We start from the raw sequence: 13,984 nt of genomic DNA, 5'->3' as shown, positions 1-13,984 counted from the left end.
ATAATTTGTGCTCATAATGCTTTATCATTACACTACATAATATCATTTGTTGTATGAAAATTACCCTTAAAATTCATGTGAAAGCTCAAGAGATCAATAGCAGCGTGCTATACCCTGCTCCTTTTTACATGACTTGATGGTATTTAGTCCCCAATTCTACATGGCTAAGGGAAAATTAATGTGCAGATTTGACAAATAAGTCTTAACTGGGATCCAATAGGCAGACTTTCATATTACTTGTATTTAAATTAAATCATGATCTGAATTGCTCTTTGGCAAATCTTTGTTGGTCACAGTATTCATCTGAATTTTGTTCACTTTGTAGTGATTATATTTTCTATATTTATCAGACAACATCTTTCTTCAAAAGTTTAACATGATTGCTTGGTTAATTTAGAAACAAGATCAATGCATCATAACATAAAATGAAAAAATGTGTAATTAGTAAAAATGGCAGCAAAAAAGCACTAGATTATCTGCCTTAAATCTGAGATGATATGTTGATGTATTGGAATTTCTCATAAATAATGTGCTCCATAGTTGTATAATTGTATAGTCGCATGCATGAGTGGTGTCAATGTCACAATTCCAATTAAAGCCTATAATTTACTAAAACAATTTGAAGTTTGATGTGAGTTTTTTTTATAGATCTGTTATATATAATTATATATACATGTATATATATATATATATTGTTGAAAAGTTAACATGCAATAAGTTTACTGTAATTAAGTGACAAATAGTTTTACTGATTTGGTTGGAGGCATATATGCAGATATATCATGGTTTGTGCAGAGGACAGTAGCAAAAACAAGAGCTGTCTCCGTAGGATGACATACGCCCCCGATAAACGCTTTAATAGAAGCTATGAGCATTTTTCAAAACCTAAAAGCCGACCCTAAGTTCAAGATCAAAGGGGTCAAAATTTGTGTGTGTATGGGAAGGCCTTGTCCATATGCACATGCATACCAAATATGAATGTTACATCTGAAGCAACATAGAAGTTATGAGCATTTTTTCGAAACCTAAATGCAAAGTGTGATGGATAGACAGACGGACAGTGCGATCACTATATGCCCTCCTTTGGGGGCATAAAAATGTGTTTCACATTGTTTTGGTAAATGAGTAATGTAGTTAAAAGAACAGAATCATCAATTATAAAGTTATTGATTATAAAGTGTTGCTGGCATATTTGATGCATTCATCTAGCTATAAGAAGGTCCCTGTTTTATCCCCACTGGCACCGAGTGAGGGTTCTCAAAATCTTTAAACAATATGAATTAAATAATAATTTGTAAAAAATAAACATTCTGCACAAATTCAATTATTTACTTTACCTGAGTGCATGAATCATTTCAGTCTTGATGGTTAGTGAACTATGTCAAAAGCACCATATCTATGAAACACTTGTTTTTTGAATAGTGCAATGTTCCAAAGAAATGATGCTGATGATTATGCTACACGATGATGAATTATTAGATATATTTCTAAATTCTATTTCCACCAACAATTCGGTTACTCCACTACCAGTTCACATGCTTCATACACAGTTGAAAATAACACTATTTCACTCAACAACCGTGACACATGTACTCAATTTTTCAACTTTTCGTAATTAAAATTGTCTTCTACTGTTATTGTTGTTGTTGTACTTTTGAAAGTAGTTCGAAAGATGGCGACCATTAACCCAGAGATTGATTTATGAAATAAATCGTCTGCTGATCCAGAGTGGGTAAGATGATAAGTCGAGTGCAGTTTTGTCCACTACACAATGACAATTAACGCATTGTTTTCTCGTTTAGATGTCTGCGTTTTTCCTACCCCTATTACATTTATTAATGACATTTCAATCTAGATGGTTAATGTTTGCATAACTAACGGCAGATATACGTTAACATCTTTAGAAAAATGTGAAAAAATAAAAATGAATACATCCGTTCTCATGAATCTTCTTAAATCCACTTATCAGTGTCTGCACGTGCCAAAGTACGACATAACTTTTTGGCAAACGTTTTTCACAGTTTCCTTTCAAATTATTTAATAACTATTTAAACATCAAAATATTGTATTTACAAACATAACAATTAATGCTTATATAATATCGTTAAATTATGCAGCTTAAACTATAGCAATATAGTTTATTATCAATAGTTATAACATTATTTGTTCCGCATTTGCAATTTCAGATAATAGAGATTTAAACATTATATGTTTAGTATGTTTATGAATGGATGTCATAAATATATATGAACTCGCCGTTGATTACCGTCTATATTTTCAGTGTCTTTATTTTAATCCACTTAATTCAATTTATTAATTAATTCATGGTTGGCAATACTTGTACCGACTATTGTATTATTTACTGAGAACGTACACACGAAATTGTAATATATTTTCACAAGATAATACTTAAGAAATACTATTTTTCTATCATGGTTTGTTGTCGAATAACCCACAGTAAGGAGTATTGATGCGTAGGAATTAAATCACGAGTGCGAAATAACACGCATCTATACAACTAACTGTGGATTATTCGACAACAAACCATTATAGAAAAATATTATTTCGATTCTAACACGATTCTGATTGATTTGGTTCAAGCTTTAGGACGTAACTATATTTTTCAATACTCCGCCTTTCTTAGTACAAAGTTCACTATTTAGTGACGTCATTGATGTGTACAAACATATGACGTCGTTTTCATTCATAAATATTTTGCAAATGACGTCACTTTCATTGAAAACAACAATCGTAGAAACTTAATGACGGCACGTTTATTGATGCTACTGAAAAGCTGACATGCTATAAATGTTTTCTGAATTACGCTTCCTAACCAATAACATTCTTTGTAGGTGTGGTTATGCCACTTATCACCAAATATACAATTTGTTATTTCATTACATTTATACATGCTACATTTATTACATTTCTTTCAGAGCGGGTTTTAGCACGTGCATTTTACTGCAATATTTTCTTTATTTATTCGGAACTATTTTCGAAACATTAAGCTCCGCCCATAAGTTATTGCAGAATAACCCACGCTTGATTTCCTTCTTTGTCTATAGAAAACAAGTCGCGTGTCGTGTTAGAATTTTAAATTGATAATACATCGAATGGTATGGCCGTAAAAGAATAATTTAAATTGGAATAATTTTAGTATCGCTGATTTATTTGACTACTAACGATGTAATGTTATTTATGACATGTAGCGTGTTTCTAATTGAAACGTTTTTTAGATTCAGTGGGAAAATACCTCCGTTGAGACATGCACTATACTGAGCTGGCTCGGTTACGGAACGGAGCTCATACAGGCTCGGAGAGACGCATATCGGGAGTCAGGCAAGCTGTTAACTGCACGGGAATGTGGAGAGGCAACGTATATTATTACGGGTAGCAAAGGTGAGGGGCTGAGCAGCTACCTGGAAAGTGATGTGGATATAATGACTGTAAATAATAGAGTATTCTGTTTAGAAGATGATGTAAAGTCATGTGCCTTTCCTGGGGAGATAACCGTGTTAAGATCACTCAGCCGCAGGAGTTACCATGGTCACTGTAGACTGCTACTGGAGAGACGCGGTACAACAATTGACAGGGAAGTAAATGATGCGTTTTGTGATGACGGATATGGTCGCGAACTTTTGAGCAGTGACTTGTATGTTAATAACTATTCGAACGAAGACTTCGTGCCTGAGGGCACGGTGCAGCATGAGCGTGCGGGACCGTCAATTCCGAGAACAATGCATGGACACTTGCACTATGACTATGTACATGCATTACATTACTACTGCCCCAACATTCTGTCAAAATGGGCCGCAAGACCTCGCCACTGGCCGCCAACGGAAGTCGTTCAGTACGTCGTATCACTTGGAGCATTTCTTACGCCTGTTGGATTTAAAGGAAGTGAATATCAACATGTTGAATGGAGAGTGTGTTTTAACGCCGGTGAGATCGAACTAATTAGCAATCTTAATGACACTCAAACAAAATTGTATGTTTTATTGAAAATGATAAAGAACGATGTATTACATCCACGTAAGAAAGAAGTTTCATCGTACACATTGAAAAACATCGTTTTATGGATGGCGGAAAATAATCCTCAAGCCTCGTTTCATAAAAAAAGTATTTTGCAGTGGTTGCATGAAGCATTGGATGCGCTTAGAGTTGCATTGATCACCTTAGAGCTACCATACTATATGATTCCAGAAAGGAATTTGATGGCCACCTCTGGACTGGATGAGGAACAGCAACGCACATGGATATCAACGATTACAGATATGCTCAATGAAGGTCCTAGCGTGATACTAAGACTTCCAAAGATACGACAATGCATCGTAGCTCACCCTGAACCATTCCGATGGTACAGCGGGAGGAGAATTGAGCTGGAAATGCTAACGCTCATGCTCATGAACAGAGGGGAAATCTGCAGGGATGAGAACGCGGAGTATGACGATACCGATGCGATTGTGCAGGCATTAGAGAGACGAATAAACGAGGTTCTAACGGATGTTGGCGTGAGGATGAGAATGGAAGGGAGTCGAGTTATCAACGAATATGCTATTTATGTTAGAATTCTGATGTAAAACGTTAACGATGATCAATAGATCAGTATCGAGGCGCCGACAACACGTATTTATAACTTTTGAGTACATATTATATTTAACGAATCACCGATCATTGTTGCCGGGAACGTGAAAATTATACAACTTATCGTATTAGTGATTTGTTCAGTAATTGATGTTTGACTTGCAGACGTTTGTTTCACTTTTTAAAAATGTGCACAATTTTACAAAAGATTTGTTTACAGTAGGCTGTAAACTTTACCGAAACAATAAATTTCGATACATTTTATTAAAAAATGTCAATCGGCTTCGCATAGATAACATTAGTTTGCAAAATAACGTTATGTAAAGTAATTTTGCTATATTGTATATATCTTAACAAAATATGTACGTATCGCGCTTGGAAACCAGCGGTATAATTTCAAGTTATGCATATATTTCCCTTTAGAGCTTATAGTAGTAACCCATTTTGTCGACGTATGTAGAAATGTGACTTGTGTTTATTTGCGTAAGCATGTTAGGAAATAAAGTGTGTTTGTGTCATTTGTATCTCATCTTCTTATCTAAATGTTCACTTGGTTTATGGTTGGTATTGTTAACGCATTTGCTCTGAATGAATATATGTGTTACTGGCAGTTACTGAAAGTCCACTGGTATTGTTGTAATTGCTGTAAATGTATTGATAATATTCTTGTTTTCCTTGTTGAGTAGAAACATTGTTGTGATTTGTAATATTGATCAAAAAGTATTGAACACATTTTTGCACTTATCGATAAAAATTGTGCATACATGTATCTGTGTTCATTCGTATTTTTAAAATGTCTTCAATAACGCTATTGTTGCATTCACAAATAAGAAATAAAGTGCAGTTGTTTTATGCGAATTGATTAAACTACTTCTCATGTGAATGTATAATTGCTCGTGTTTTTTACTGGACAAGTGAATGTAAACTTTTATTGAACACGGATAATCTGTTTTCATCAAAAAACATAGTTTGTATTGAATCTAAAGATACAAAGATATATGTTATAGTATTGATGTTTTTATGCGGAAATATTTTCATACATGATAAACGTAATGGTTGATTTTCGTTAATCTAGTTATACCGTTAATCTCGTTTTGCTCTAAGCGTGTGTATCCTTATGTAAGTTTTCTTTTTGTTAGTTTTTTAAAGAGGCTGTTTTCGGAGAAACTCCGAGCTATTGCCATAGCCAACTCGTCGTCCGCCGTCCGCCGTAGTCGTCGTTCTAAAACCTTAACATTGGCCATAGCTTTTTAAATATTGAAGATAGCACCTTGATATTTTGCATCCATGTGTATCTCATGGAGCTGCACATTTTGAGTGGTAAAATTTCAAGGTGAACATCATCCTTCAAGGTATAGGGTCAAAAAACAAAGTCAAGGGAAGTAATAAGCTTTAAATGGACATAGTTATCTGACCTGCCCACGTATATATTTTTGTTAAATTAATCAAAGCGGCGCAGTAGGCGGCATTGTGATTGCTAAACAACTGGTAGGTAAATCTGAAGCAGAAATACTAACTATTCTCAAAAATAAATTCCCTGAAAGAGAGGCTGAGCAACTCAACATCAAATCAACACCGCCCGTGCAACCATCACCAACGCCCGTTCAACCCACAAAACCAAAACAGGTCATGAACCCTCCTCCCACACAACAACAACAATCACAGCAAGCAAAAACCCACAACCAAACCATTAACGCAAACAACCCGGTCACCCCCAAACAACAACAACAACAAACACCACGACGCACACAACTCCAACGTCACTACTGGCAACCTAAAAACCATGAGAGCTCGCCTCTACACATCCATAGGAAAAAACTTAATCTGAACCGGTACCGCCCGAATCCTATCATCATGCGACATAGCCATCACAGAAGGCAAGCGCTCGCGCAGCCGTTCCAGATATACTTCCGCCACGCGTACGGTTTATATTAATAGAACAACCCCTTAAGCTTGTACAATCTCCCAATACAAGCCCCTCAATGGCTACGACAGCACCAAATATTACTTCAAATCTTACCGTAATGTCGTGGAACGCCCGAGGGGTTGGCTGTCATGATACCAATAACAAATTGTATGAGCTCCAAAATTATGTAAATAATAATGAGATACATGTTGTATGCATCCAAGAAACAAACTTTAGAAGCAAAAATAAACAAGTTCAATTAAAAGGATACCAAGAACCCGTGAGATCAATAGAAGGAAAAAAGGCAACGGCCACGGGGGTAGCTATATATGTAAAATTGGGAATCCCATTTACTGAAATCAAGATTAACCAAGATTGCCCGATTGAGTCGTGTGCTATCACACTCTACCTCGATAAAAACCTGTCCTTTCGTATCCAATGTGTATACGCTCAAACTGTAGAAAATACTCTCAAAAACTACTCAACATTTTTTCACTCTTTAGACCATAGACAAAACAATATTATCATTGGCGATTTTAACCTCAAACACCCTTGCTGGAACCCCGAGGGCGATCCACGATGTGATGATCATGCGGAAAATCTATTAAAATTACTAAATAACACAAGCCTCAATTTCTTAAACGACGGACAGGTCACGAGACTGGCCGACCGCGCCGGCCATTCTGACAGCGCGATCGATCTCGCCCTTATATCAGCTAAATTACAAGCGATAAGCGACTTCAATGTACTCGACAATTCATTTGGTAGCGACCATCTCCCTATCGTGGTGAATTTAAAACTGAAAATTGAACACACCCTTCCGTCAATACAACATAAGTGGAAAATCCATAAAGCTACACTTGATCAATGGAATAACTTTAAAGTTCAATGCAATAACGAATTTCTGCCCAACGAAGATAATACTGACTCTAACACTCACTTCCATTCCTATCTAAATAAACTCACGACAGCGCTAGACAATTCTATTCCCATAGCCAACAAAAAACCTAAAAAATTAAACGCTCTGTACCTTGGTGGAACGAGGAATGTGAAACCGCTATTAAATACCGCGAAAAATGCAGGAAAAAATGCATCAGAATCAGAACGGGTCCCAAATATGAAAAACTTAAAGAAGCCCGCGCTACGGTAAAACAAGTAATTAAAAAAGCAAAACTAGATAGCTGGAACGAGTTCTGTAACAATCTTTCGTATAAAACCACTAGCAAAGAACTTTGGTCTCAAGTACACCGTATGCAAGGCAGACCGCCTCCTATAACTCCGATATTCCGCATCAATAATGAAATACTTGTAACAAACGCCGATAAAGCTACGGCCTTAGTACACCACTACCAAACGGTAAGCAGCGACGAAGGCTACTCTCGAGCCTTCATTGCGCGAAAACTTAAAACTAAAAATGAATTTCCAGAATGGCTCGAATTTCATACACAGACCAAAACTCACAAATACAATTCGCCTTTTAGCTTATTCGAACTAGAAACAGTCTTACTGACTTGTAAAAATGGCGCGCCAGGTGATGATTATATACATTACAAAATACTGAAACAACTCCCTCTCTCTGCAAAACAAGAGCTCCTCGCCTTATACAATAAATCGTGGGCCGAAGGCACCCTCCCTGATGAATGGCATGAGGCAACAATTATACCGATCCTCAAACCTAATAAACCCAAAGAATCTCCAGCCTCATACCGGCCTATCTCGTTAACATCAACATTCACAAAACTAATGCAAAAAAATGATTAAACCCCGATTATGCGCTTATCTTGAAAAACACAACCTAATTTCGAAAAATCAATCAGGGTGTAGAGCTCACCACTCGTGCGAAGACCATATAGTGCGCCTCGAAGCCGACATCAGAAGAGCTCAAAATCTAGGCCAATCGGTAGCAGCCGTTTTCTTAGATCTCACTGCCGCGTTCAATAAATTATGGAAAGAACATGCGATTCTTATGCTACATACACTAGGTATAGAGGGCACCATGCTCAAATGGCTCGCAGCCTTCCTCACAACGTGGAAAATAAAAGTAAGAATACATGACGCGACTTCCGAAACGGTCGACACAACAAACGGCTGCACCCAGGGAAGTGTTCTCTCCCCCATATTATCCTCCGTTACAATGAACTCGCTAGAACGCACGATTCATAAGCATAATGCACAAAATAAAACAGGCCTAATTGATCTTTCCCTCTTTGTAGATGACAGTGCCATATGGACTACCTCATGGTCGCCTAAACTAGCAATTGATAAAATTCAAAACGCCCTGACTGCTATAGAAACTTGGAGTGCATCATACGGCTTTCAAATTAATCCCTCTAAAACTCAAGCAATTGTTTTTTCTAACCGCGCATCCAAAACAACTTCTAAAAAAATCACAGAACTTCCGCTATTAACACTGTGTGGCGCTCCGCTCCCGTACCTCGACAAAATTACTTTCCTAGGAATGACATTTGATAAATACCTAACATGGGAAGAACACATCCTCAAATTAACAGTGCGCTGCCAGAAAGATCTTAGTCTTCTCAAATGCATCCAAAAAAATAACTGGGGCACATACAAGAAAGCACTGATGAGTATTTACAAAGCCACTATCTGGGCAAAGATAAATTACGGAAGCATAGCATATAACTCAGCCAGCGATAAACTACTTAAAAAGCTACAAGTTATCCAAAACACGGCACTCAAAATAATCACGGGCACACGTAAAACCACAAGCACCGTTCTTATCCATCTCGAGTGTGGAATGCTTGACCTGGACCATCAAAGGCAAATAAATCAAATGAAGTATTACGCGCGCACTAATCCTATGGAAAACAACCTACCGATCAACTCAAAGGTCACCGAAGACCCGGCCTACCGTAAACCTAAAAGTCGCATTGGAGTCCCGTACGCGCAAAATGTCCGAGCGCTTAATTTATACTATAAAATTAACGAAATTGAACTCCAACCACCTACCTACTACAGCCTTAGTGAAATAGTAAAACCTGACATCGACTTTCATCTATCAACACTGATTAAAAAATCCGAAATCGACTCCAATAGCGCAACCATAGCCTTAAATTACATAAATAATACATACGGCGGGTATACACAGATTTTCACAGACGATAGTAAAAACGAGGATTTAAAATTAGCCGGCGCTGCGTGCGTAGTATACAACCCTCAAAATGCCATTATCCACCACAACAGATTAAAACTTAAAAAGGACTTTCCATATTTGCCTGCGAGCTAGCAATAATTAATGACGCAGTAAGGTGGCTTAACACGCTTAACACGCACGAACAGACAAACTACGCGATTTTAAACGACTCTCTTAGCGCATTGCAAGCACTACACGCAGGATCCTCGAAAACGCGACCAGATTTGATATACGCAGCTCTAAAAGGTATCACAAAACTGACTAATAAAAACATATCTCTTAAACTTATATGGATACCTAGTCATGTAGGCATCCCGGGCAATGAATACGCAGATAAACTTGCCAAGTTAGGATCCCAAGACGGCCTACTCTCTGAGCTAAAACCCAGCGCACGCGAAATTATAGCCATTATAAACCAAAAAGCGTACAATGAACAGGACTACAAATGGTCAAAATACTGCACTGAGCATGATTTACCACTTATCACTAACCCCAGCCATAAGATCCATATCTATAGCCCCATTAAGCAAGAAGATAGGGCATATACGCGTATGCGCTTAGGGGTGACTAGGTTACACGGTGATAGCTACGAAACTGTTCTGTGCCCCAAATGCAGTGTCCCAGACACCTTCGAACATTTATTCTTCATATGCCCTCAACACGCGGCCCAAAGACTAGAACTAAGTGCAGGTATAATAGCAGCATATAACAATATCTCTGTTAAAATTGATCGCCGTCTACTGTTAATGCCGCCGAACAAGATCGGATCCGTTAAAAGACATGTTTTTAAATTTTTGCGAGTTACGGGATATCTCAATAAAATATAAATACACTAATTACATCGCACATTAGACAAACAGTTAAAATACTCCGCTTAGCGAGCTTCCACTGCGTATGCCTTATTAAAATAAAACATAAATATTACAGGTTAAATACACAGCAATCTTAGCAATCTAAATATTATAAATATTACAATATAAATACACTAGATAAATTGCTTCCCTAACAACCTAAATATTCAACCGTAGACCCTTGTGACTGCTGAAAGCGGGAGTCCAGAGTGGGACGCCGCGGTGATGCGGGAGACGCCGCATGAGAGAAAATATTATAACAGTATATATATCTATCGATTTATCCCAAGATTTTATACAGATATCATATATCCGTAACAATATCTCTTCGTCCCCATACTAATAGTAACTTAAGGTTTAATTCCCATATATATTGCAAAACAAACATAAATATGTACGAAAAGGACTATTTTTACGATTTTTTGCGTAATTCAATTATCTCCCTTGCAAAAACAAGATATAAGGCAATTCGCATTAAACGAACAATTATATGAACACCTTATTTCTGTACCAATAGCCATTTTTACTTAATACTAATAGTAATTTATTTTTCAACCCACCACTGACTTGAAAACAGACACAAATATAAGGAAAAAAAAAGACTCAATTTGGAACTTTAACGGCTTAGAATTACCTCCCTTGCAATATAAAACATATATGGAAATACCCCACAAACGCTCGAAACTTCAACCATTTAGCGTCACAAAATCTATTCTGTTAAAATTAAGGCTAAAACTAGATTCATACCTGCACTTAATCTATAAAATAAAGCGATACAGTAGGGCATATTAACCAAACCAGAATCTTCTTGCATAAATTATCTTCCTTAGGCTTATCCGAAATAGCAAAAATATGCGTATAAACAAGTCGCGTAACTTTCAAAAGTGCGAATAAAGCGCGTCCCGGTGCCGGAATAAAAACCCATCTAGGTAACTACATAACATTTACCCTGTCTGCCGGACCCCGTCCGTGGACTATAGCCATAAAGGGGCCCTCTGGGCGGGCACGGATGACTGGTCACTTCTGTGTGTCAATGGGGCCTCTCGCCCGGGCCCGCACAGAGTGAACCTACGGTATTATCACGGCCTGAGCATAACGCGGATATGACAACCGACCTATAGTTACTCCGTCGCAGGGCATAGCCAACGGGTCACACCTGTGTGTCAGTGGGGCCCCCTGGTCTGTGCCCTGTGACGACGCCACGGATGGGCAAGGGCTGACAAGCTACACATTATAACCCAGTAAAACAACAACAACACTCTCTTAATAAAACGACGGAAGGGATTACGGTACCGAATATAACTGTCAACCAAATCATGAAATGTATCGGCCGCCTGTCTCGTTAACAACCGCGACCGTACAACATAAACGCAATTTAACCCTAAGGGCACGCTATCAGAATCAATGACGGATAGGTACGCTTGATAAAAATAAAAACGAACATCTGTAACCACTATGTAACGATATGGACAAATCTAAAATTCCCCCCTTTGTAAACCAAAAAATCGGGCTAACAGTATCCGGGTTCCGCGAGACCCTCCCCCCCCCTGTGCTGGTCCTCGTTATTTTAAAAATTTTCCGCTGCACCCAGCACGCAGCAGCCGACGACGACGGTAGTGGGGTAAGCACGCAGACACTACACTTCCGCACAGAGACGGAAGCCGCATTAAGTGCGCACTCAGGTAACTCAATAGAGAAACCTTCAGTACAACCCCTTTAGATGTAGATATCACAACCATGTATTTTATATATGCATTATATTAAAAAATGTTGGATGGAGCGTGTCGGCTGGGGTGGTGAGGCGCCCCCCTCGCACCGTGGCTCTGTCGACACGACCCACCCAAGATTACCAAAAAAAGAAAAGTGATGATAATTAGTATATTTGTTTCTCAGTGTATAGATAGAATAACTTATTGCAGTCCATTTATTTACTAACCATTGTAATAGCCACAATAACACATAGAACTGCTGCCTCTGATATCATACATAACCAGAACCAGTAAAGCGCTCACTCTCCTAATACCAAACTACCATAACCACAGTCCATCTCTTCTATCATCAAATAAATGATCTATCAAAAACAAAGTCTGGCCCACACAACACCACAGTGCCACAGGCAATCACCTCAGAAAAAAGAAAGAAAATCTCGAAATGGTCTAAGCCCACAAAACAAAATAGTCATATTGGTCCATTTACACACACTCAGTCCCTCTCTTCTATCATCTAGTACATGATCTGTCAAAAATCTAGTCTGACCCTCACAACAACATACAACCATTTCCCAAAATAGCAACAGAGAGTGCCCAAGCTACTATAAAACATGACACAAGGCAGCAGATCTGTATATGTACCAATACTAACACTATATACTAATATGTCCTCAGCGAGAGACGCTACATGCCGTCCCTCTTGAAAGATACTGAAAAGAATGACTGTTTGCAGTTCATTTGTACACTAACCATTATATGTTCCTATGTAGCCGGATCGAACCCTTAGCTCGACATACCCTAGACCAGACCACGATACTAACCTGGCATATTACACAAACACATAGGAATGCTGTCTTTGCTTTTATAACCAGAAACACTAACGTGTACGCTCTCACTAATACCAAATTTACTCAAACTCAGCCCCTCTCTTCTTTCATCAAATAAATGACCTATCAAAACTAGTCTGACCCTTACAACACCACAGTCTCACAAGACACTTAACACGTCAATAAGAAAGAATTTACAAAGAGATTGTCTGCCCCCCAATAAACTAGTCATCTCGGCCCAATCAAACAAACATAGTCCCCTTCTTCTATCATCAAATACATGATCTTTCAAAAACTAGCCTGCCCTTCGCAATAACATCCAAACTATATACCAAATAGCAACAGAGAGAGCCCACGTTACCGCAAGTTATGACACAAGACAGCAGAACTACACATGTATATAAGTACCAATACTAACACTATGTACTAATATGTCCTCCGCGAGGGACGTTAAACGGGGATGCAGTGTATCGGTGCTATACACCGGGCACTTAAAAGAACCAGGGGCGCCTCTGGAATCGGGGCGTTTACTGTATCCTGCTCGAACCCCCACTAACACCTCTCATGGGGCGGAGAGCACAACAACCACACTTGGGTAAATGAAAGCTAGAATATAGGACATAATCTATAATACTATGAGTTTTACAAATTAATATCAAACATAAATAAATCATATGATATATCAACGGCGTTTTTAGATCATTTATTTACTTTACCTATCCAATTATAATAGCAAATACAACATAACTACAAAATTAATACATCCCAGCTTGATACATGGTCTGGATGTTTGGCAGGCGGGTGGGAAAGAACGATGGTGACTCTGGGTAGGGCTTTGGGGGGCTCCATGGTTGGTTCTTGACTGATTTGCTGTCGCGCGCAGCGAGTAGGTGGATGAGGGTGCTTGTCTCGGGGGTCTCCAGCGGTTGGGTGCTCAGGCCGGGGCCGTATGC

General features: G+C 38.4%; 1 protein-coding gene and 1 long non-coding RNA gene across 4 annotated transcripts in view; one reads left to right on the top strand and one right to left on the bottom strand.

Annotated features, from left to right (window-relative positions):
• LOC127867090 (uncharacterized) overlaps nucleotides 1–13,984 on the top strand; it is a 165,930-nt gene that overhangs the window by 18,594 nt on the left and 133,352 nt on the right. For all 3 annotated transcript variants that reach the window (XM_052408065.1, XM_052408064.1, XM_052408066.1), the window contains exon 4: nucleotides 3,237–3,399. In XM_052408065.1, coding sequence (XP_052264025.1) covers nucleotides 3,237–3,399 — 163 coding nt within the window. The remainder of the gene's footprint in view (nucleotides 1–3,236; nucleotides 3,400–13,984) is intronic.
• LOC127867137 (uncharacterized) overlaps nucleotides 4,056–13,984 on the bottom strand; it is a 142,208-nt gene continuing 132,279 nt past the window's right edge. Inside the window, exon 2 of the long non-coding RNA XR_008043312.1 lies at nucleotides 4,056–4,174. This is a non-coding gene — a long non-coding RNA (uncharacterized LOC127867137). The remainder of the gene's footprint in view (nucleotides 4,175–13,984) is intronic.

Source organism: Dreissena polymorpha, chromosome 2, assembly GCF_020536995.1.
Source record: "Dreissena polymorpha isolate Duluth1 chromosome 2, UMN_Dpol_1.0, whole genome shotgun sequence".
NCBI lineage: Eukaryota > Metazoa > Mollusca > Bivalvia > Myida > Dreissenidae > Dreissena > Dreissena polymorpha.
This window is presented reverse-complemented; position numbering and strand designations above follow the sequence as displayed.